Here is a 26,627-nt window from a genome sequence, read left to right as displayed (position 1 = left end):
CAAAAATCTAATTGTGTTTTGGATGCTTTTCTGTCTTTTTTTTTTTTTTTAATGAACGCTCAGCAAGTACTGGATAACAAGAATACAGCATTTTTCCAGTGTAGTTTAATTACTCTGAATTCTAAGAGAACTAAGATTCTCCTTTTCTCCTGTAATTTCAGCAACTTCTTGTCTCAATGAGCAGACATACCATACCATAGCTTTGCCAAGTTGTAAGTTCAGGAGAGAAGCATATCCTAAGAAGAATGTAATTTCCTGATCTGATCTGGTATAAGCAATGAGTCTCTAACACTTCACAGGTAGTTTTTATTGCTTAAACCATTCCTAAAGCTACCCTATGAAACAGCTCTGTAATACAGAGGTCTATTTCTGACTAAGATGCTTGTGTGGGTAGGGGCCATTTATGGGGTTTGGCTGACTCATCAGGGGCCTCATGAGGAAACGTTTGGCTTGCCATGAGTAAGGAGTGGGCAGAATTTCCACAGTGGGGAGCATATGGAGAACAGTGTTGTACTTCTCCCATCACCTTTAGCCCAACCAGAGGTCAAAGTGGCTCCTACCGGAGTTTATAACAGCAAATAGGTTACTTCCAACTTAGCAGGGTGAGACCTACCCCAAAGAGTTATGTTTCTAATTAAGGAACAAATTTCTCCTGCTGCTATGCTGCATTAATCCATTTTGGTGGTTTCTGTGCAAAGGGAATCCCTGGCTGCCCTGATGGGTAAATCAACACCAACTTATCCTGAACTAAGTGCAACCCAGACAACAGAACTGCCTAGAGCTTCTGAACCCAAAGGTTTTGGTTTTGAATGAGATCCATAAACACCCAGGTGAAGATTTCTCAAACTCAGCTGCTGTGCACAGACGAAGTTGACTTGAGGTCCCTGTGCTGCTGCTCTGAAGGGAGACCAGTGTGCAGATGGGTCAATGCCAGACATGAGTGGTGATCCAGAGTCAACACATCTCCACTGAGGAGTCCCTGAGAATATCTTGACCCTTTTAAACAGCCCTGGCAGTATGGCTAGCTCCACATGGGCAGCTTATCACACAGTGCACCCAAGATACTGTAAACTAGATATGACAACAACACTTGTAAAGTCTTTTTGGAGAGATGTGATAGGGAAACAGATAATTCCTAAGTAGCCCTAAAAGCCATCACTGCTGGACACCCCAAATTATGTATACACAAAGCTGGACAAAGAAAATTCATGCTTTTTTTAGAAGACTTGGAAGATATTAAGCAGGTGTTATCAAAAATACCAAATAATTTTATTGAAACATACAGGTCTGATCCTGACAGGTACTTAAGGCATTTAATATCTTATCATAAAGTATCCTATTGTAATTACATTTTTTGTTGGTTTTGGAGAAACTACAAAATTGGTCCAGAAAGCAGACTCTCACAGATAATTATTTCCATTGATAATTGAATAGAAAATTATTTCATTAAAAATAATGGAAAACTAATAATACAGTTTACTGAATTGGTAGACATGTTCAACCAGCATAAAAATAAAATCTTACATTGAAAATATACTCCTTGCATGAGAAGCTTCACCCTGGAGAAATGGCATGTTATTTATTAATAACATAGAATAACACTGAAAACTACTATACAACTGATGGGATTTGGGATTAATTATCATTGCTATGTACCATGAAACTTCTGCAAGCATAAATTTTTATCAACGTGATAAAACAGGTGTTGTAAAATGTCTCTCAGTTGCCTGAGGGGTGTTCAGAGTGTCAGAAGAACTTCTTCCAATTAAAAAAGGACACATTTTTCTGATCTTTTCCTTGGTGAAACTGCAATGCACATCTGCCTTGAAAACTGTATGTTGATTCTGAAGTCTTAGCGCTTTTGCATCCATGCCTCATTTGTACCCTTATTCTGTGATAACCTGCATTCAAAGTGGTGTAGTACTTCACAGCCAGACTTGATTTCCATCATTGCATACCGATTACAATGACATTTCTGCTAATTCAAGCCAAATTAAGACTCCCTGAAGGACAAAAGACTATTAATTTCTAAACCAGGAGGGACTGACTTTGTTTGCTGAGTGATACCATTTTCTCAGCTTCACTGGGGATATAATAGTCTGACTTTGCATTAAGTCTCCTGACACATCCAAAACAAGAATCATCATCAAGGTAGCAGCATTTTTTTTTACTGAGGGGTAATAGCTTTTGTGTTCAAAAATATTATCTATGTTTTACTTGGGCAACTGTTTCATAAATATTTCTATTTGCAGTTTTACTCAGCAGACAACCAGGCTTTGGTACAGGTATATAAACACATTGCCAGCCCCAGTCAGTACTGCTTAACTCTTGCAGAGAAATCTGCAATCATAATAAACAACCTGTAGTATCTATGTGAAGCACCTACCGTGGACTGGCACCGTACCAAGAGATTTTCAGCCACCCCAGCCGAGTGTTTTGGGAGGAGAATTTTTAAGAGGAATTTGGCACCAGCACGCCCAGAGATGCAGCTACCAGCGTCACCCAAATTACTGCTCCACTCACATTCAGTCCTTATTTGCAAGAACTTCCCACGTGAGGGACTGGCTTATAAAGGTATTTTGCTTTTTCTTACATATGGGCAAACAAACCCATCTGCTATTCAATTTATCCCTCTGTTTAGCCTCTACTCTTGTGTATCTTTGGAATTTGAGATTTCTCTTTGTGAGAGAGCCAGAATAAATAAAGTTTTAGCTCTTATGCTATTGTCTAATTCTCTAATTCAAGTATTCAGACAAAATCCATTTCTCTTTCTTCTCTTTTGAACTTTTGTTCCTTTCTGAAAGCTTATTCACTCCAATACAGGCGAGTCCCAGTGACTAGGGTATTCTCCTTGCAAAAGACCTCTTTAAAACATTGGCAGAAAGGTTTCTGGTTTTGCCCATTCATTTGCAGTGCTGTAAGGTCTCAGATATGGTCCAGTTAAAAACTGTGGGCAAGTCTCCCACTGACTCACAGCAATGGTAACACCGGACTTACAGTGATATCCCCAAGTGGCAGGGTTGGCTGACTAGTTCCATCCCTTCAGTGGTGTTGAATCACTGTGGATCACCACAGATTTACTGGCAAGGGAAAGCATCCAATATCTCTCTTTAAACACCAACAGAAGTGAAGTAAAACAACATCAAGTGTGGGAAAAAAAGCAAGCAGCAAGCAAAGGGCTTTGGACAGCTGTGGTCTGAGGAAGGAGACTGGCTGCAGATAAAAGCAAGAAGGGAGTGGGGAGGAATGCAGCAGGTGGGGAAGGGAGGGGCAGAGAAAGCCAAGAAGTTAGCCAGAAAAAATGATCCTCAGCATCACTTAATCAGTGTCACCTGCCATCTCCAAAATCTATCTGGTGTTGGAAAGCATTCTTCAACTTCTCCCTGCCTTCGTGCACAACTTTACTAATTAGGTAAATGTTTGTCCTTAACTTTGAAGCTGATGGCCTTCTCGACCATCTAAGTATACTAACTTAAGCTGTGTTTGCAGCTGAAAAAGAATAATAATTTCATTTGTCTGGTTTCATTGATTTCCACTACAATATAAATTCTGAAAATCAGTTTCTACTTTAAACACTAGTCACTGTATCTAAGAGCTTTTATGTGGGAAAATACGTTGTGGCTCCTGCTAGTAGAAACAAGTATTCTAGAAAATCATTCATCACTTGTCACCACAAGATACATCACTAGTTATGCAAGAATAAGAGGTTAAACTTTTATGAAGTTTAGCATTTCTTAACAGGTCCTCATAAGTTGGCTCTGTGAAGAAGAAAGAACATTTTGTCCTGCTGTTAATGCCATCCCCTAAACAGCTTTGTTTTTCTTAGAATTGTTACCTTTTAGGCAAAATAAAGGGAAAAATTCAGAAATTTCCATTTGGAAAGAAAGAGATTGAGACAATATGCATTCATCATGTTGCATTTTATAATTTTCTCTGTCCATCTATTTTGTTCTTGCTGTGGGCATAGAGCAACACTGATTCTCTGAACAAGACACTGTGTAAATTCCAATTATGACCATACAACCAAACCTTGTTTGTCAAAAGCAACTTTTTCTCCCTGCCTGTTATTTTCCTTCAGTTCTCACCAAAATTGCAGCTGCCTATCCTTAAAAAGTTTACATTAATTCTCGGATTTGTTTGAACTGATATGTATTGTGCTCCACAGTCCAAAGCCTGGAGTTATTTCATCATTTTGGACACTTCACATTGGGGTTTGCGAGTGGTTCTCCCGCTTCTGCAGTGATATAAATTTCACAGCAGCACTAGAAAGCACAAAATCACCATGATTCCTGTGTTCACTAAAGATGTTTGGTTTGCACCAGATACCACTGAATTAATCCAAAGCCCAGGATGCCACAGGCCTGTCAGGTTCTCCAGAGCAAGTCAGGTAACCATATGGATGCCTTGAATAACAATGCCTGTGCGTGGCCACTTAGCTCACTAAATTTCCTCATTAAGGACAATACTTTTCATTCCTGATTCTGGCCTTCAATGAGAGGCACTAGAGTCATTCCACTCACTGTATTAAGAGATGTTCTTTCCTACCTCACACTGGGATAACACTGTCCAGGCCAGTTTATCAAGTACAGGCCTGCCAAAAGGATAAAACTCAATGAAGCAAACAATCCAAAAATCACACAAATAATTCACAGGAAGGCTAGATCCAGAACTCAGGAATCTCATCCCTGCCTGCACTCCACCATGGATTTGTTTACGGACATGTTATCTGAATGTCCTACGCTTTAAAAAAGGTACTTCAAAGGTGGCCCTGGACAAACTCACAGCAATCTTTGTTGAAATCTTGCAGGATACAACTGACAACCTCGGTGTGCTGCCATTACACACATCTCAATTCATCGGTCATCTGTCCTTGCTGACAGGTGTAAGTCAAAAACTTTGGAGACATGTTCCACAGCTCTTCCTGTGGAAGAACTAAAGTAAAATGTCAGTGTGCTACTGGAATGACTTTTGTGGCAAGGGCCTGCTCATTCCATTTCATTGGCATCACCTTCACCATATAATCTGGACTATTCTGGTTTTCAGAAGCTTCTGTGTTTTGCTCTACATGTCATCACATCTGTTTTTCCTGTAGTCCTATTGAGTTTTAAAAAAAGAGAATTGCCAAAGCTCACTTGGTTTGGATGCTTTGCTAAAAATCTTCTGCTTGCTGCTTATTCATAGAGAAGAGCAGGATTAAAAGAAGTGATATTAGCAATGACAAAACTCACCAGTGACAGTTTCCCACAACTTCTTATTTTAACAAACACCCATCATCTCTTCCTTCAACCTGCTACTAGGAATTTTAAGGGTTTTAAGGCTTTCCTGGAACCTTAAATACAGTTGTCACTCTTAGTTTGCAGAATTATGATGCTTTTTTTCTTCTTCTTTATATGTGTAAATACAAGGACTCAAAAAGTGTTGCCTATTCATTCTTTTACGGGCAAACTCAGAAGTCCACGATCCTGTGATAAAATCCTTGTCTGTTCCAAAGAAGAGTGAAACTTTTTGTCACAGCATGAGTATTTCCTGGAACCATTTTTAAGTTCAGAAATAAACATATTTCCCATGGAAGTTTATTCAACTGCTATTCAAACAACATTAACTCATATAGCTGCTTCTTTCCAGTACTGTGCGTCTAGCTCATGTAAACACTGTGCTCTTACTTCACATTGAGGGAAGTCCAAATATTATTACAATACAGAATGCAAGCCAATATGGAGCGTGTACCTCCACTGGTGATGCCTTCTCTGGTAAACATCAGACTATTTTCAGAGTAATAGCAGATAACTCTTCAGAAGTACTACATATTCTTGTTTATAGAATTCTATGAAAGCTGGCAGGTTTTTAAATTGCTGTTAACGGACACATAAGTTCACAGGATTTGAAACACATGCTCTGATATAGCTAAATTCAACAACCATGGATGTTTCCCGTGAAGTGTGAGATGTAGAACAGGGGTCAGCATCTTTTCAAGTGCTGTGTGCCAGACTAATTTTTTTTCCCCAACTAGAGGCTTAGTACACTTGAAGGAGCTCAGTGGCAGCTAGAAAATACTGCATCTGAAAGGATGACCTCTCCCCTACTTGTGGCACTGTATGCTGTTGACCCTTGCCTTAGATGGAAACATTTCAGCCATATGCACACCTCTCTCTCTGCAGCACTGTGAACCCTCCAGGCTGATACTGAATGCTTTCCCATTAAAATTTACTTGCATCAGTTACAGAGTGAGATTATTCATAACCTTAAAATGAAACAAGTAGCAGAAGACTAACCTGACCTTTCTTCAGGTAACAAGAATGGTAACTGTCTGGTCTATAAATATCACAGCACCTAATTCCCTCCTTTCTCATCTCTCACTTTTTCCAACTATGAAACCATAAAAATGAAATGAAAGGTGAAGTACGCTAGACTGTGACCTTCACAAAACCATATTTTTGCTGACCCAGTACATTTCCACAAGGTTTTGGGAAGAAATAGGTAGAATTTAATTGACCATAGCGTCAAGTCAAGGGTCCTGTACAAAACACTGCTATACTGCCCCTAATGAGTCACCAGCTTTCATCAACTCATCTGGCTCATGTGGTGCCAGGTTGCAAATTGGTCATAAATGTGGTTCCATTAGTCTCAGTGCTCTGACAATCCTGGGAGCTCCAGATGCATCAGCAAGAATTCTGAAAAGGTCCCAGGTGTTTCTTGCCACCTCACTGCTATGCTTTTGATCTGCAGAAAACATACAGCTGTAGACAGAAGGAGCAACTGGTGATATAGCTGACTGGCAGAGGGGAAGACTGAAGAACAGTGAGGGAGCAACAGCTGTGCTTTAAATAATCTGTTTGTACACATGAGTAATGACATAAATGTATTTGGTTTTTAGAGATGGATTATGAGCCTTTAAAAGTCATAGTTACAGTAAGATTTTCATCACTCTGTCAAGTACAGTTAAATGTGCATTTGTGCCTTGTACTTTGACTATCATATCACATGAGAGATATGCAAGCTATATAAGAAAGACTATTTTTCTTCTTGAAGTATTATTTTTCAAAGAAAAGATGAAACTCTGTTCCTCTGTTATTTGCTTAACAGGCTGGAAATCCATGATCCAATTTTGTAGTTTAATTTGTAGTAACATTGTGTACAAATCTGCAATCCACAAGCCTACAAACTTCTAAAATTTGTACATGATTCTAGTGAATTTATTCTATTAAAGGCAGCAGAACTCTTGATTTAAATGAAAATGGAGTGTAAGAATTCATAGAAAAATGGGATCTAGCCAAAATGGAGGAATGGACTGACAGTGCCTTATAAAACTCAAAAAGGAGAAACCCAAATTGCTGCCCTTTGGAAGGAAGATCCCCTTGCGGTGACACTGTCTGGGGACTGAGAGCTGGAGAGCAACTCCGTGTAAAAAAGCCCTGGGGGTCCAGTGGGCAGTGAGATGAATGTGAGCCAGCAGTGCCCTGGCAGGAGAGAGGGCCAGCAGCCTTCTGGGATGCATTAGAAAAAGCAGGGCCACTAGATCAAGGATCCACAGCAGTGCACGGCAAGATGCCAAGAAACAGCAGGTGTAAGTTGGAACAAGGCGGGTTCAGCCTGAATATACAGATGAACATTTTGCCTGTGAGGACAGCTGCCAAAAGAGGCCGTGCAGTCTGCATCCTTATTGGTTTTCAAGAGTGGGTAAGGCAACCACTCAGCTCTCACAGCAACCCTGCATCACCACTTGGCTGCATAAGAAACAACCTGGAGTCCCTCCAAACCTGAATTTCCCCATTTTTAAGATTATACTATACTGACGAGATCTTGGTTTGTGCTTTTGGAAAATTAGCAGTGTAGGTTTACTCATAAACTATGTGGCCTATTCAACGCTTTTACCTAAGTGCAATGAGGCCCATATAATTAAGAGTTCACATTTCCAGCCTCTCCCCTCAGTACAGTAACTCTGAGGCAGTAACCTCCTGAGGCATCCAATGTAACTTATTCTTGGAAGCTTAAGAGTACCCTCTGCTGGCTTAACACTGAAGTTGTGAAAATCTGCAGCTATCTGTGAAAATCTGAAATATACTGAAACAGCATGGCAGAGACAAACTCCTTTTCCTGAGTAGCACAGCTGTGCATCTCTGCATGGGGCAAACAGCTGTGCTGCAGCATTTATCACCTACAAAGGGAAGGCCTGAAGCAACATTGCACCACGGGCCACAGAGCTCTCTTTCCCAAACAACTGGAATTCCAGAGCTGTCCCATTAGAATGACTGTCTTGTCAAAATACCCGGTCAAACACCATCTGGGTGAAGAGCTTTAGCCTAAAATAAAACTTATTCTAGGGACACTCTGTTTGTTATGAACATGAACAGTGTGCAATGAATTGATAACAGAATTATGTCCTAAAAGACACAACAGCTTGTGTCTTAATGACTCATCTTTTTTCCCTTGCAAGCAAATGGGAAGAGTTTATCCAGCTTCTACAGCTCACACTGCAACAAAATTTCTTGTTGCAAAAGTTGACATCAGGTAGGAAAAATTTATTTTCATCACTGCATACATTATGATGCATAGTGAAAAAAAAATTAAAAAGTTATGAAGTACTTAAATTGGAAGGTGTTTTTCTATGGCACATAGGTCTATATATACCTACCTATGAAAGTGTTTCATTATAAACATAACCATTTTGATGTACAGATGAGTAAATGTAAAAATGGAGCAGAGACAATTCTTTATTTCCTAACCTAATACTAAGAAGCTGTTGCTTCAGTCCAAGCTCTTGGACAAAATTACTGAAGAGCTCCGAGAGATTGCCACTGAAGACTGCCACCACACCATCCCTTTCTGGTGGCTGCTCCATACACCTGGTGACTTTGTATTCCCTCTTTTCCACTCCCAGTGATGTGTGATCTTTCTCTCTGCCCATGCTGAGCTGCCTTTCTGTTACTTGATAAATAAATGAAAACAACTTTCTTAGAAAGTTATAAAATCACTGAGGGGATACACTCACACAGAAAAAATTCTGAATTTCCCAAGAGCAAGTTGATTTATCGTAGTAGTGAAACTGTGTTTCACTGCTGCCAAGAGCTATGGTTAGTCATTTTCTTCAGGTAACTACATTTCATACAAAAATGTCAGCTGTTGTTATGCTTTTCTAAATGGTATTTTCTGGTCTTCTTTGCTTCAGTGCTTGAAAATGTGACACTGCTTATTCCAGAAACCAAAAAATTTGGAAGCCAACTAAAAAGCTGCTTTTTCTAGCATTTTTTATGCTAAAGGTCAAAGATGAGTCTCAGTTCCCTGAACATGTTCCTCTTCCACCTTTTGCAAAGCAAAGATCTTATACAGGACTATCTTTTGTGCATGACCTCAAAGAAATGAAGCGTAATGAGCTGCACGTGAGAGAGTTCTTGTTTATTGTCCTAGTTATTAAAAAGAATTACTATCAAATGATAATATATTCTGATAGATAAAATAATGTGGAATGATGGAAAATACATTACCTCAGCAATTTTGTAATTAGATAGTGCATATCCAAATGGCACAGAGAGAATAATTCCACATTGGCAGGGAAGAATAAGATGACCCACTAGGTCTTGCTTGTTAGAATACTAATTTATTCACATATCCCTTTTTTGGGCAGCTATTTTTATCTACGAAGAAAAAACAAAAACAAAATAAAAAACCTGAATAAGAAGGACACCTTATTTCTTAAAGTGTGTATTCCTTCTTCCTCCACTTCATTAAAAAACAAAAAAACCCAGATTTTTTTTTAACTAAGAAATACTAAACAAAATCAATGTTTGTTTCGTTTTTAATTAGAAAGAACTTCTTACAGGTACACAGAATGGGCAAGAATAACAGGATCTGGACCAAATTCCTAGAAGCCACTGAAAAAAATCACTGTGAACCAGAACTGACCTTATTTAAGGAGCTTTTGCTTTTTTCCTCAAGGAAGATAAATTTGCTTAGTCCAAGTACAGTATCTACCAAAACCCCCTCAAAAATACAGAAAGATTTATGAATTTACTGTATACATAATCTACCAAAATTATGGACATCACAATTTGCAAAACATGAAGCACCACCACCAAAGTATCCATAATTTCTCAAATATGCTTAAGAATACTGACATAGCAGCCCCAATATATGTTTAAAGATCCAACTGTTTTTTTTTTTTTTTTCTTCCCTCTTGGATTTACTGTGTGCTGTTAACACAGAATTCAGCAACAGAAACACGTTCTTCTAGCTGCACAACTTTCTAGCTACTGCTCATGTAGTTTCTGCACTAGTGGATGCAGTGCTAGATGTGAATCCTACATATCAAATGCTGTGATGCAACCTGGGGGGGACATGTGAGGATTAGGGCACATCTCTAACAAAAGCAGATCAAAAAGACGACCCTTAGTCCCTAAGAGCCTAAAGTTGCCCCACTGACCAAAGCCGAGTAAGAAGGGTTGGATTCAACAAAAAAGCACCATTAAGTAGAGAGACAATATTTTTATCTCAGCAGCAGATCAAGAAGTGTAACCAAATACTATTTTGCCTTCAAAGCAGTAGCAGGATCATAACCCTTTATGTCACAAGAGTAGACCTGGGCAGTTCAGGGATCAGCATGGGAGCAAAGCTAAGGCAGACAGTCCTAGACAAAAGGGTCCAAGGCAGTTGGCTGATTTTCAGTGATCGCCTTCTCCAACCCTGATGTGTGGGAAATCAAGCAAAGATGGCAGGAAGCTGACAAGAATGAACAACAAGCTCCTGACTAAAGTCAAAAAAAAGAAACACACAAGGTGGAAACAGTGGCAAGTGACCTGGAAGGAATACAGAGCCACTGTCTTAGCACAAAGGAATGGAATCAAGAAAGCCAAAGCCCTCTTGGAGAAGAACCAGCAAGCAATTTGAAGAGTATTAAGGGCTGCTGTAGGCATAGCAGCAGCAAATAAAACCATGAAATTAGACAAGGTGTGAAGTTGCTGAAAGGGATGAGAAAAATTCCATTTTGATCAAAGGAATTAAAAAAAAAAAGCACAGGCAGTTGCTTTGAATAACCTCAGAAGACTCCTTTCAGAACAGATAAAATATAGTTTTAGGAAACAATCCATAGCAGTCTGAGACAGAGGGAAGGCAGGGGTATCAGGAGGTCAGCTAGGACCATTATGGACAACTGTCATTTATATTCGTGCTACACATGATCCAGGACCTCTTTGGGTCTTTAAAGCTTTTATTTTGTTGCTGAGGGTTTTCTTTCGTTGTTTATTTTTCTCTCAACACATTTTTTTCAGTTAGTCACTTGTTAAGGCAAACTTGAATTATTTGTGTGCCTCACTTTGTGCGGTATTAAGAATGGTCTGAAAGAAACCTGAAGGGCAGGGTGCACCCTGTTGTTCAGGGAGAATTGTCTCAACCTATGCACATAGTGTCGCATACATCGAGAGCTTTATGCTAAAAATGTGATTTGGTGATTTTCACAATTCTCAGGTATTTTTTCAACTTACAGATATTTGACTTTTGAACTGTCAACTGCCTGACTGAAAAGTACTTCTCCCATACATATTAGGATGATGTATGATCAGTCCTCACCATCCATAAAAGGAAAAAGTTGTGTGTTTGTACAGTATATCCCAGATATTTTACAGTCACCTGTGTCCTGATCTTGTCTATAACTTATGGACTTTGGCACCTTTCCTGAGAAAGAAGATTGTGATTTGAACCCTTTCAGGTGATCGCTGACTTCCTAAATTACCTAGGTCATCAAGGTATTCTGCAGAAGTGCAAGAGAGACTTCATTTACCCTATTTAGGAATGGATGGTGTTACACTTTGAAGAGAGCTCAGTGTCTATTACAGACATGTTGGGAATGCACATCAAAGAAAAAATTCAGTATTATGTACCAATGTTCAGCAGAAAACAATTCAGCACATACTTTGATTTCTAAGTTTAGCCACTGCAGGAGGATTGTGGTATAGATGCTGCATACTTGATACTGCTTTCCTGGTCTTGTTTAGAGCCTTAAATGAAACATGCAGGTCTCTACATTTGCTTGCTCCTGGAAAGTGCTTCTGGACCTTCTGTCGAGTCCAGCTATCACATACAAGAGAATCTTGTCCTTTTAAGTGCCTAGATACACTATTCAGTACTATTTCCCATTGCAAAAAACACTTAGGTCAAGAAACCACAAAGTAGTAGCAAAACAGTCTAGGAAAAGGGATGCCACTTTCAATTTGATACCACAGTATGAAGTTTACAAAATAAATCATAGGTATGGGTCTAGAAGTTCACCTTGTTACTTATGACAGAAGTACCTAACCAACATTTCACTAAGGCACAAATCTTGTTTGTTGGATATTTCAGATCACTTCTGGAGTATTTACCAACACATTTGTATAGTTGGACATGAGACCTGTAATTCCAGACAACCCTAAGTACAAAGTATTGTACCATATAACCAGATGTCCTTACAATGCAATGAAAAATTTAATGGAAACAGCTCATTTTCCTTTAGCACTAAACTATTAACATATACAGTAGAAAGCATTTATAGCCTGGAGTGGCTTGGTTAACAAAAAGCACTTGACCTTCATTGCCAGTTCTGCTAACCAGTTTAAATCCTGCTCTTCCACCCCTCCATTCTGATTATATAAGGCAAAACCCAAGACAACTCAGAGTCCAATCCCCACTGTATTCAAGGCAGAGGGGCAAAAAAGATTAAGTTCAGTCAAAACAATTTTTAGTTTCAACTTCTAAAATGGAGCAGTAATTACAGTCTGAAGTAGTAAAAGGAGAATACAGAATAAAACAAGGGAACTAACTTTAAAAACTCAGCATCAAGAGGGCATAAGGCAGCAGCCAATATTCCTTCAATGAAAGCTCTAAATATTTGAATTCACCTTTCTGGACCCCACAGTAATTTAATGCAGAGCAACAGATGCTTATGACTGGTGGTCAGGAGAATGGGAGAACTGAGGAAAATAAGAGTATTAGTGGCTCCTAATACCCAAGTACCCCATCTGTATGTTTTGTAGGGAACAATACACTGATGTTTGTACTCCGATAATGGAAAGCTGAAACATTTTTTCTCCAGAACTGAAAAAAAGTCTGGTTGTACCAGACTACTCTCATTACTTCTGCAGGTCAGGCTAGGAAGAGTTTCTCCTCTCTATCACCACAGAAAAACAAATTCTTGAAGTTTTTGGTTTTTACCAGTTCATCTCAGAGCTGAGCAATTCAGTTAAGGCTTTCTGTCCAAAGCTTTCGCAGGTAGGAAGCAAATGCTTCCACCATGTAGTTAAGAACGTCATTAGGTATCCCCCAGACTCCCAAGTAAGCTGAAAGGAGTTTAGAGTAGCAAGTTCTTCACAGGGAAGCATTATTTCAGGCTTGGAACATTAATAAAAGGGTTTGTACTGGACAGACAATTCCCTTGAGTATGAGTTGATGGTAGTTTCTAAACAGAACCAACATTTCCTGTTATGATTAACGAGCGTTCTTACCACAACCTGCAGCACCTGGGAGTTAAATGTGAGCGAGTGAGTAACAAAGACAAGTGACACTCCTGCAGGATCCTTGGGGGCTAATACTACTGTAACCGGCTACACCTATGCTAAAAAACCCTAAAGATCCTTGGGTTGTATTCCATGTGCTTCCCAAACTGTCTACTTTTTCCTCCTTTTAATTTAGTACTCATTAAATACAATGCCTACCCTCCAACTTGCAAGATTTTGTGGCACATAGGCCCATCTCTAACAATTACAGCTGAGAAAGCACTGAAGATTTCATTCTCCAACTGCCAAGTTAAAAAATATCTAGATATATCAGCTAAAGAAAACTGACTTAAATAAAACTGTTACAGATACCTTAATACCACTAGGATTTAAACTATCATGCACAAGATCACCTTAGGCAGCTTTTAATATAAGAATCCAACAGAATCAGGTTTTGTACAATATCCACCTAGGTTTCCATTGCACATACAAACCTTACATGCACTGTTCACAAACTGAGCTGTGACTTAGTTTGAACAAAAGTCTTCAGAAGCATACAGAAGATGTCTGATTTTTATGGTTCATAGCCTTTTTATGTCCCCTTACCTCAGGGTACTGTTTATAAGTTCTCATAGTCAAGCCTAAACTGTATTCTTCTTAGCTGTATTCTACAACCCCTCGTTATACTCCCTGTATCCACCACCACAATGTATTCTAAGCTTTACTGACTTCCACCAGAGACTGTAGCTGGACAGTCCCTGCTTTATTTACAGCTGTGACAGTCCTACAGGATATATCCATTTTAGCTCTTATACTCGCCTTTAAGCTTACAGACAATACATAGGAAGCGGTGTCTATACTGTGCTTATAAGCTTTCCCTCTGAAATGGCACGAGAGACAAGATGAAAAATTGACTGTAGTATGCTTGCTCTGCAGTAGACAGGAGGCTATTGCACACAGCAGTAGGCTGTAGTGAAAGTCCTGTATTCATCAATTCTAGAGAGTATTCACATAATAACTATGAGCCACTGCAGGCATGTGTTAGCCAAACCTACTTTTCATCACTTTATAAACTAGTTTACATATTTAATGCAAGTACCTGTCAGTAAGACCTGTCAACCTGCCTTTGAAAAGTTAAGTTTGACATAATTCTTCCCTTAGAGGGAAGTGTGTGTGAGAGAGGGGATATTGTTGGGGTTTTTTTCATATGTATTCCAACACAACTGAGTGCCAGAATTCAGTGCTGAACTGAAATACAGTTTACAAGGTTCTGGGGTTTTGGATTTTTTGAGGGTTGTTTGGGTTGCTTTTGTGGTTTTGGATTTTTTTTTCATTGACTTAAAAGAAAAATAGGTATGACAACACATCAAGGTATTAACATCTTAAAAATTTTAAGGCACATTCCAACAAAATAAACTTTTATTGAATGCATTAGGCATTCTATTTTGTTTAAGGGAACAGCCCTTCCACCCCCCAGGAGATTCCCTTTGACCATTTCCAAAAGCTGTATTTCAGTTACAGAAATATTTCTCATGATTAGAAACAACAAACTTCAGTCTAAATTTTCTTTGAATTATGAAGTGCAACTAAATTCTTCCAGAAGATAATAAGTTTTCAGTAGGCACTAGAATGAGAAGCCTGCAAGTTGTTTACAGCTGCTGGGTACAATGTTATGTTCACTCAAATTTTATACTAACCCATCTAGAGTGTTGTTCTTGAAGAATTATATAAAAAGTGGAATTTAAGAATAAAGAAATGCAGCTTAAACAGCAGGTTGTCACCATTTAAAAAAAAAAAAGTCTTAATGGCAACCTGCATATTTCATACGACTTCCACAGTATGTCAGCTAGCAGAGGCTTAGTCCAATAATTTAAAACTTGAGATAGGAATGTCTTTTGGTTCTGAACGCAGATCATAAGTCAACATGTTCAGTATGTGAAGGCTCAGTTGTTTCATTCTCTACTTCCTCTCCTGTGAAGTTAAACATCACAATTAGAATACAAATCTACTATGAATTATACATATATAATTATGATTTTTGAAATTAGGATTTTTTAAAGAGAAACCCAAATCAACATATTTATCAAGACCAGAGAAGCAATTAAGCTCTATATAACATCTACTTGCACCATTCTCCTAACCTAAGCTTGTATTTATTTTTTTTACTATATGCAAACAAAATTTTTCAAATAAACTGGTATTACACTGTTAGTGGAAGGAAAAAAAAAATCAGCACAGGTATTCTATCCTAGGCTTTTGTTTTCAGCTATTCACAGTGAATTTCCTTCTTTTCACACAATCTATCAGTAGTAGTTCCAATATTTGAAAAAATAGGGCAAGTCTTACTTAGAATTGTTTTCTATAGTACAAACTGCTCAGTTCAGATGTTACAACAACCTTGAAAAAAGCAGAGCAATTTTATTCTATTGGGAAAAGCAGTATATAAACCAAAAAACCTAAGCCAATTTGACAACCTTTCATTTTACTTTTAGTCTCAAAATGTCAGACCACATTAAAAATCATAGTAACCTGATACCCTGCACATCAGAGAAGTACCTAACTAATTCTAAAGGAGTAATAACAGTGAGCACCGAGAGTATAAGGTATGAACTGAGTGGTCTTGAGCAGCAAAACAACATGCATCTTTACAACTTATTAGTACAAGATGAAAAATCAGTCTTGGGGATGGAAATGGGGGGACAAAAAATCCAAACAAGCTAAGAAGTAGAAAGAAAATAAAGGTATGAAATTAAGTGTCTCTCATCTGTTGTCCTACAGCTGTTATTGCAAAATAATCCCATCTTTCTCTCTGGAATTGTAAAAGAAGCCTGGATGGAGTAATGGAATCTTTAATGAATGTAGTTCTGTCTGTATGGGTCAATATATCCTAGAAAAAAATGACAGTTGCATTTTTTGACTGAAGGTATAGTTTAAATGAAGCTAAACAGTTCCCTATGACTGACAGATGGATGTCTTCACCTTAACACCAGCACTGGCACATACGTGATCACAAAATAAACAAATTCAGCTTTGTCATCCAGCAAAAAGAATTCATAATTTTCTGAGATTTCAATGAGTTGAAGATTGCATGCAATCAGGTAAACCCTTAAGTCACTACAATTAATGATAAAGGAAAGACAGCAGAAATTTGCTAGCTCATTTTATGCAAAAAAGCCAAACCCTTAAGTGACTTAAAAACACAATCTTGAGTTAAGCAAAAATGTAGCAACACAAGAACAGAATCTTTAAAAACATAAACTATCTTTAAGCAAAAAAACATGACAGTGTGGCCTACACTATGAACTATTGATACAGACCACAGCTGTACGAAGATGACAAATTATACAGAGGGGTTTACAAGCAACTAGCCCCTTAGACTGAAATAAAACTCTAAGTTGTTGATACAGCATATCTTTTAAAAAATTGTCCCTGAAAAGCTACTTGCCTGGTTTTACAGTTTGAACACATGTTCCATCCTTATCTTCAAACCCTTCTGAACATACACACTTGTAACTACCTGACGTATTAACACAGTCTTGATTCTCTTTCGTGCAGACCTTCTCAGGAAGGTTACATTCGTCTATATCTAGAGATAGCACAGGGAAAGAAAGAGTCCACTGCTGTTATTTTGTTATAAACCTTATTTGCGCTCAGTCATATAAACAAAATTCTATTCAAATATGAAAAACACTGAAGAGCAGAATGCTGCTGCAACAGACTTCACTTCTGTTAAAATAATCTAATTCTTCATGATTTGGACGTTTCAAAGTTATTCAGATAACACCCAGGACTGTTGTTTTTAATGTTTTGCAGGTCCCTGTACAGAGAAATGTATTAAGCAATTATGTTTGTCACAATCAGGCAATTCATCTCAACCTACTGAACATTTCCCCCACAGTCATTTTCTATTTATACCATCAAAGTATAGCTAAAGGGAGCAGAGCTTGTAAATACTACATCAGTACAGTGAATAGCTACTTCAGATTATGCATATGTCCTGCTCCTTCCCACAGAGGAAGTCTAATTTCACATTATAATTCACTAAGAATGAATACCATTTGAACTTGGACATTGATGGATTAACAGAATTCCTGTCTTTCTGTTACAAAATGAATAGAAACACAGATCTGAAGTGGTAGGTAACTGACGAAAGACTCATGTACCTGTTTCCTGAACCTACTAAAAAATACCTTGTTCCCTCATACCAGTGATTCACTTTAAGCCTTGCCAAGCATATTAGCTCAGTAATATAAAGGAAGTTATTAAGAATGTCTTTGCAGCTAATACCAGAACGGCTGGGTTCATTTTGACAGGCATGAAAGCTGAAGCACACAAATGTCAACGTACTTATGAGTTCCTCAGCATGGCTAAGCAAGAGTGAGCAAACCAGTGTTCTACCAGGTACAAGTCCACCAACCTGTACACTTCTCATCTTCCTTCACATATCCAGATGCACAGGTCTTGCATTTTTCAAAACCTTCTCCTGTGCAACCTACACAGCTGGCATCACATGCTAAAGATAAAATATTTTATGCATTAAAAAATTGTATATCTGGGGTTTAAAATACTACCCTTAAAGTCAGATGGCTTACCCACACAAGGAATCATGGAATGGCTTGGGCTGGAAGTTAAACTTAAAGATCATCTAGTTCCAACCCCTCCACCATGGGTTGGATACCTTTCACTAGACCAGGTAGCTCAGAGCTCCATCCAACCGGTCTTTGAACACGTCCAGGGACAGGGCATTCATAACTTCTCAGGTCCAGTGCCTCAACACCCTCACAGTAAAGATTTTCTCCTAATATCTAATCTAAACCTATTCTTTTTCAGCTTGAAGCCATTCCTCCTTGTCTTGTCCATTACATGCCCTTGTAAAAAAGTCCCTCTCCACCTTTGTTGTAGGCCTCTTTAGGTACTGAAAGGCGGTGGAGCCTTCTCTTCTCCAGAATGGACAATCCCAGCTCTTTCAGCCTGTCCTCACAGGGAAGGGATCTTCTTGATCAAGATCTTCACAGTTGACCCACTCAGGCAGGGCCATGCCTTCCTTATGTTGGAGGCCTCAGAGCTAGATGCAGTACTTGAGGTAGGGGGTCCCACAAAAACAGAGTAGAAATAACCAGAAATTTCTTGTTTTACTCATACTGCAGTGGGGATACTGCAACACAATAGGTCTAAAGTTTCATCCCCCCGTGCCCACTGAGGATCAGACCACACTGTACCAAATACCTATCATGCATTTTCTAGCATTACCTCTAGCATTAGATTAGGATTCTAGATAGTAAAATACAACAGTGGATTGAAAAGAAACCTTTGCATGAGAAAGATCCATCTGTATTCAAACAATACTGGTGCTCTTTGCAAGGAGAAGCAGCACATTCATCTAAATCTGAAAGATAAAAAGTGACAAGTTACCTAAAATAGTAGTCATGATTTAACATCCAGATTAATATTTGAATGCTATAAACTTAAACTGACTGCATTGAGAATAGTTGTTCCAATGAGTTTGGGGTCAGGTATGCAACATGTTAGATACTAGCTAGCTAGAACTAGCGTGGTAACATACACTGTTTTGTTCAGCTTAAACCTGCATTAGAAAATCAAAACTGATCCTTAGATGTTTTGTGATGGCAGTAAAAGATGTACCAGAAATTCAAGAGCTCAAATTAAATAAACTTCCAGGATACCTGCAATCCTTGTCATTTTCAAGTCACGCATTTATGCAAGTATCATAACAAACAAGCAGACAGCCTACTGTTCTGGAACACTATTTTCTCCTCTACTCCTATGTTACCAAGTTACAGAACTTTTTATATGACTAAAAAACTTACATAAATGCACATACATACACCACTTAGTATTCTACACAAAGCAAATTGGAGCAAACCAGGTTATGATTAGGACCAGGCAAGCTGAAAACCAATTCCACTGCACAGTTAAAACATGCAAACCTTATGATTTTGAGGAAAGGCTGCAAGAGTATTTAATTAAAAAATTCGGACAAAGAAAGGCTATTATTGCTGTCCCTTTCCTCCTGTCACTGCTGTCACTCTCATCCTGTTGCTGCACCCATCATTCCTACTGATTACTCAATTGATTTATAGTTCATTAGTGACAACAATTATTTGGAAAACCCCAGCTGTACAGAAGACAATACCAAAGCATCTTAAAAATGCCCTTGGATTGCTCAATAGTTGCCTAAGCAGGTATTGCAAGAGCTGTAATTCAAGCCCAGTTCTCACTGGCACTTTGAAAAGGAAGCAGTTCTAAGACACTGTTTCCAGGCCTTATGTTAGAGGTCTTTAAGGGGTCAAATTCAACCAGTTAAACAGAATGTGTTAGTCTCCCCTAGTGCCTTCCTGCACTGGGAGTATTTTCAGTGTTCACATTTTTCCTGAAGTGTTTCACACTTATCTCCTCATAAACCAAGTTAAATTATAAGATAGAAACAGGTAAGAGATTAATGGAATGACTGAGCTTGATGTCTCCCAGTATTTCTGTCCAACAACAAGAAAAGTTAGCATGCATGGCTTATAGCGAAGTGTTTGAACTCTCTTAGGGCCGAGCATTTATGACAAAGTTATGTGAAGACAATTGTGCAATTAGTACAAAATATGTAGTTAAGTTTACAGGAATCTTCTAGTAGTTGACAAAATAGCTTAAATCAAGAGCAGGACATTGTTTATCATTCAAATAAACACCAAGAAAACTCATGTCTCAAAAGAAACACCCTGCTTGCTGCTATATGTATTCCACTAAACTAAAAAAACATACAGTGAACAGTATGATAACTATCATCACCAGGCAATCAGTGGGGAGAAAATACTGCTTTCCTGCAACATGAAACAAGTTAGGAAGACAGAGACTAATAAAACTGTAGAAATCTAAAGTGACAGATCGTTTCCATAAAATACAATAAAACTTGGAAGTGATGTCATCTAATCTTACTAGCCATTGTTACTATAAAACCTGTTTGAAGTCTGCCAAGCATTACTCACCCACACAAGCTCCACCTTCATTTTTAATCCAGCCTTCTTTACAGTCTTGGCAGTCCTTGTTACTTGAACCAGTACAAGTCTTACAGGCAGCATGGCAGGCTGAGAGGAGAAAACTACAAGCTGAGTTTTGTTGAGAGATCCCAAGACAAGTTTGGGCACACAAACTCTCAAAGAAAACCTTATTTAGGATTCACTGGAAGCCATCATCTTTTAGCAGCTTGAAACTCCCATTCACAAGATGGCACCTCCATAAGGTCAAGATTTAATTTAGAAACATGGAGCTACCTGTCCAAAACAACTGCAAAATCCCAAAATACCCCTGGAAACCAAACCTAGCAATTACAGTTATTTGCACCGCTGAGAACACTGCCATGAAATTCTAGTGACTAGAAGTGGCAGGTCCAATTTCTAAAATATTTGAAAAGAGGAGATCAGGAAGGCAAATTTAGCTCAGCCCCTCAGAGCTGGGACATGAGTTTAAACATCAAACTCTGCACTTCTCTACCTAATGAATCCTCACACTACTTCATTTGCAACTAGCTATGAGAGCAGTGTGTGAACTGATATTACTCTGAAGAACTTCAGAAGGAAATATACTATAAATCCAGTTGTAGATCCATATTTTATACATATATATATATAAAACGCATATATAACGCACCATATGTAACATACATATGCTATATATTGTAATATAAAATGAATTATACAGAAGAATTACTACACAACCAGATTAAAAAAAACCCAATATAGACTATTTAAAAACAATCTTATTAGATCTCAGGGTCAGGATGCAGCAGTTGCAGAATCTCATCAAGGGCCTAAGAACAATTGAAAATCTGACCAATGCAAAATTTTATTTCTATGACCCTGACTTTGTTTCAAAATTAAACTCAGGCATACCTAACTGGAATCTAAGTAGTTTGCAGTACAGATCAACTGTTTCCATGCCTATTTATTCCATTTAAGCTTATCTGAGACATGAAGAAAACCTAGCTTTTAAAGTAGTTCAGTATGCAGTAATTTCAGCTCAAGATTTTAACAGTACTTTGGAAGCAGAGAGGCAAAGATTTTTATGAATTCTGCTTCTTAAAGCAGAAAAAAAAAATTAAAAATCAAGGGCAATCTGGAAGAATGACTTAGCAAAACCTTAGAATTCCGCCAAACTAACTGACATGTCTTTTACGCTTAAAGCTGAGTGACCAAATTATGTTTTCTTCCTGCATTTGTTAGTTTAAACTGCTTCTAGTTTTGCTTACAAAAACTAAAGAAGTTACACAAAGATGTAGGCACGCGTTAAGACTTTGTTACCTGTACAAACGGAATGCGTCTCATTTCTCAAGGAACTGAAGTAACCACTGGAACAGTCCAAACAAAATTGTCCCGTGTACTCCTTCTTACAGCTACAGGAGCCATCTCCACCTCGGGTACCATCACCATCGCAGTGGCCATTTCCATGGCAAGGTCTTTCTGACCCACCATGACAAGCTAAAAAGGATCAAAAATATTTTTAAATAAGATGTTTAAGGAAATAACTTTCTACTCTCAGACACAAGCACCCGAAGTCCCTCCCTCTTCACAAAAAATAAAATAAAAACTAAGTAAAAAAAAGTCACACTCAACCGGGATATAATTTACAAAGTCTTTTTTACCCTTGTGAGTAACCAAAAAGTTTGCAATAAGGCAATGCTCAATAATATATTCAAGTACAAGAGAAACTCAAAACCATCTCCAGGAAAGTTCATTTATCAATTTAATCTTGGGTAAAGACCATGGCTCAAAATTTTATTTATTTTCCTAGCTTCCTGGATAAAATTGGTATCTTTATTTTTTCTGGATCTCTGAAAAGGCTCATATCACAGTTGTAAAAATGTACCAGATATCACTTAGATCCATATAGGGAACGACGATTTAATTTTTACCAATATATTAAGCGGCCAAAATAGATGTCTTAACAAGGTGCAAAGTTTTAGAGATTTATAAATTATACCTGCTTCAGAGGCCAAAATATCTCTCACCACTTTTGCAAAGACCTTACTTTCATCTACCACCTACTTTTACCTAATTTCTCTCACTGCCTTTTTAACTGATCCTCAGTTGCAAGTTTCTTCATTTAATCCCCCAGCAGCATTTTGGCTGTTTTACTCTTGAAACTGGTCAAGGATTCTTGTCTACACAGATTCTGCAAGGCCACCTAAACAACAGCCTTCATGTCACAGAAAGCCTTTAAAGATGGATCAGGTGTGGATATGAGCATCAGATCGATGGTTTCTGCACATCTCAGTACCCTTGACAGCTCTGTACATTACTACATGCTCAGAAGACTTTTATTCAGGCAGGATATTCACAAGCCACTTAATTATGAGGCAACAGACAGGTACATACTACACAGCAGCCAGTGTCTCATGCAAAGTATCATACATCATGTATTTGTCCATGACAGGAAAGACTGAAACAAACAGGTAAAAAAATGTATCTGCTACTGAATTTTTCAGAAGTTTTCAGAAGAAAAATTACCAAGGCAATCGGGTCCATATGTTCCAGCAGGGCAGCAAACTTCTACTGTTTCAATGCAAAACCACTTAAACAAATCAGGATACTTCTTCTTTCTGTATATGAAAGACATTCATGTACAAACACAAAGAACAGAGATTCTTTAAAAGCATCACACAATTGAGCCAGCACAATACAGAAGAGAAATCTATTGCATGTGACAGATTAGAAACCTGTTTCTTCTGAAGATTTCAGGAACCAATTTCTAGAAGTCCTCCAACTTGAAAATGTACTTTTTAAAATACAATACTATTAGCAAGCTCTACTCAAATTTTATAGATTATATATTAAAGAAAAAAGTGAAGTAAGAGCAACAAATAAAATCAATTCATCTTCACACACACACACTCCTTTTTTAAAAGGCCTTACTTTTAGGGAAGGTTTATATATAGTTTAAACAGTCTTGTTTATGTCTTTTTCTTATAGATAATTGCTGTGTCTTTTTCTCAAGTATACAGAAGATAGGCATTTGCTCAAATTATTGGCAACTTGACGACAGGGTTAAAATTCCTCCTCTTTTTTAGCACTGATCGAGTATTATTTTAGAAGAAATTTTTTAAATTAAGAAGTCATTTATGTTACTTGACCACCAGAAAATACCCCAAATTAATTGAGTCCAACTCCCAGCTCCTCGCAGGACTTCCTACACTAAACCACATGAGCAAGAGTGTCCTCTAGATGATTCCTGAAGTCTGACAAGCTTGGTGCTGTAGGGAACCTGTTCCAGTGATCGACCACCCTTTAGGTAACAACTTGTAAAAAAATACCTAAGGTATTAATGGACAAAAACTGTCTTTGGAAACTACCACTGAAACGGAATGACATTTGGATATTGCAGGTTAAAGAAAGGAAGGTGAACAATAAATCGCATTCAAAATGTCTATACAAAAACTTTCCAAACCCCAATGTATTTTATAAATTTTTTTTATTATTTTTGGAAGTCTACTTTGTCAAATTTTCTAGTTTAAGACCAGTTCTGCAAATTTTAGCCAAATTAAAGTCGCTGGGTTGCATAGTTTACCTTTCTGGAAGGAAGGCATGTCCTATGAGGAGCACCTAAGGACTCTGTGCTTGTCTAGAAGGAGGTGGAAGGGGTGGCCTCATGGCTCTCTGCAGCTTCCTGAGGATGGAAAGTGGAGAAGAAGGTGCCGATCTCGGTTGTATTTAATGACAGGACACAGGGGAAGGGTTCACAGCTGTACCAGGAGAGGTTTAGACTGGACATTAGGAAACATTTCTTTACCAAGAGGGCGATCAAACACTGGGACAGGTTTCCTAGAGAGATAGTGTAGGCCCCAAGCCTGTCAGTGTTTTAGAGGTGTTTGGATAATGTCCTTGACAACATGCTTTAACTTTTGATCAGCCCTGAAGAGGTCAGGCAGTTGGACTAAGTGATCATTGTTCCTTCCAGCTGAAATATTCTATTCTCTGCTCTGCTATTCTATTCTATTCTATTCCTTTCATGAGGTGTTAACATATATACAATCCTGTATACTTAGGTAAAAGGATAAAGCAGTCATTTAGAAGAAAGTGGACTATCAAAAAACCTTATCCAGTTATGAAACATTATAATGGCAGTTCACCCTACTGAATTCTAGTTAATTAGGAGTGCTGACAGTCTAAATTAGTGAAAAATACTTAGAAGAAACATTATTTGGAACTAAAACATCCAAATATTAAGAAAGCTAAATGCTATACTGCCATCCTTGCACTAATTATATTTAAGACTAGTACATGAAACGCTTAGCTATAACAGAAATCACAGTCCAGCTCAAAAGGCAGGTAGGAAAATCAGCTGCTACTCTACCATCCTCATGAGATCCAATTTCTACACTGATTAGCACCAACTATTCTTTTGATTGACAGCAGGACAAAATGTAGTTTCAGGAAAAAAAAGCAAGTATACAAAAATCTCACAAGAACCAAAGAGTCCCTTGCATTTTTGTGACAAAGGAAAACAAATAAGGGAATAAACTTCCCAATTTTCCAATGCTAGTTTGCCTCAACACCCCACTGGTAACTAAGTAGACAGTGTGTAAGACACAAGTGTAGATGCTTTGGTGCAACACTACTGGAATTGAAAATCAAAATGAACACAGTACAGCAGCACATGATACTAAAAGTCAGCCTGAAACCAGCTGTACCCAATGGCAACTCTTGAAGGATAATGAAGAATTACCCATACTGCTATTGTTCAGGAACAAGATTCAACATTATTAGTTCATCCTCTTAGATAACTTATTCACACAAAGATCTCTAGCAAAAAAATGATACTTACAATTTGAACCACCATTTCTCTATAAGTTCTTCATGTTCTTCTACCATGTTGTTACATTCAAAGTTGCTACTGTCGCACAGATTCTCTATGATCTCTACTAGACGAATTTCACTACGGGCAGAGAAGGAAAACTGTAAATTTGATTTAAATGTTCGACACAAGACATGACAGAGCAGCCAGACTTCAGTGAGAATATTTCATCAGTTTATGGGGTGCCCTGAACTAGTTTCAGAACACACCAAGTATCAGAATGAAGAACTAATAAACATTACTTCAGTCAAAAAAAACCCAAATCCAAAACCAGAATAATGAGCACGAGAACCTTGTAACTTGCTTGCATTTACTATGTTTGCAGATTGTAGGTTTGATAGATTTTTAGCTTCCCAGAAAATTGGAGTGCCGCACTTTTCTCTTATGTTCAACAATACATTTAATATATTTTTATTTGATACAAGCCTGTGAATCTCACAGTAATATCTCAGTGCTCCAACTAAGATAAACATTTGAAATGCAGGAGAAGGATACCAGGTTACTTTGCTCCATGATCAATTATATATACCGGTGCTACAGTAATCTGCATTCTCTTTGGCGCTGAAATAGTGACAACTCTAGGGAGGAGATACTGCTTCAATTCTAAACCAAGTATTTCAGTACTCTTTACCTTTTATGACTAGCAATAAAGTATTGACCATTACTTAAGATCATTACTTTAAGACTTTAATGGCTAAATAGAAAAAACCTACTATGACTAATGACAGAATTAACTTCTGTTGTTTTCAGAAACCAGACGAATAAAGGCATTAATAAGGCATTTATTATAATCTTTAGATTACAATGTAATATAACATTTTAATAATTAAGAATTTAAGATTTGGACAAGAGAAACCTTAACTGCAAAGTTCAGTATTTAAGTTCCAAACAAGCAGCGGTACAGTGAAGTTACACACAGTGGACGCAAAACACAGCTGAATGAGAAGTACTTGAGACAGCTCACCTGGACTCATACTTTGACAGCGTCTTCTCTTCCCAAGCTGTGTTTCCACCACCAAAGTTTTTTTTAGCTGTATCTGCTAAACCCTACAAATAAAAAGTACCAGAAATTACACAGGGTTTGTTTCTAACAAAAATTAAGGGCAATAATAAACGCTTATATAAAATTGTGGAAAATGCCATGCAGAAACTACATTAGAGCCCTCAAGCCGCTGATCGAATTCCTGAGTGAAAGCAACTGCTAATGACAACACACAAAGTGAGAAAGTGCAGGTTACAGCATAACACGATTAAATTTTCCTAAGGCATAAGCAAGGCTTTGTTACAGTCTTGGTTTACAAAAAACCCCAT

General features: G+C 38.0%; 1 protein-coding gene across 1 annotated transcript; it reads right to left on the bottom strand.

Moving 5' to 3' along the window:
* Positions 1-26,627, bottom strand: CRELD2 (cysteine rich with EGF like domains 2). Its single transcript, XM_017745894.1, has 10 exons — positions 26,616-26,627; positions 26,281-26,363; positions 25,287-25,397; positions 22,973-23,064; positions 21,767-21,943; positions 20,456-20,554; positions 18,769-18,846; positions 17,878-17,973; positions 16,906-17,046; positions 1-15,431 (listed from the first exon to the last, which is right to left on the bottom strand). Exons 1-10 carry the CDS (start codon positions 26,625-26,627, stop codon positions 15,373-15,375), a joined length of 948 nt encoding a protein of 315 aa, XP_017601383.1. The 3' UTR covers positions 1-15,372.

This window comes from Corvus brachyrhynchos, unplaced genomic scaffold (assembly GCF_000691975.1).
Source record: "Corvus brachyrhynchos isolate BGI_N302 unplaced genomic scaffold, ASM69197v1 scaffold239, whole genome shotgun sequence".
Taxonomy (NCBI): Eukaryota; Metazoa; Chordata; class Aves; order Passeriformes; family Corvidae; genus Corvus; species Corvus brachyrhynchos.
Note: the sequence above shows the minus strand (reverse complement) of the source record. Positions and strands in the feature narration are given on the sequence as shown.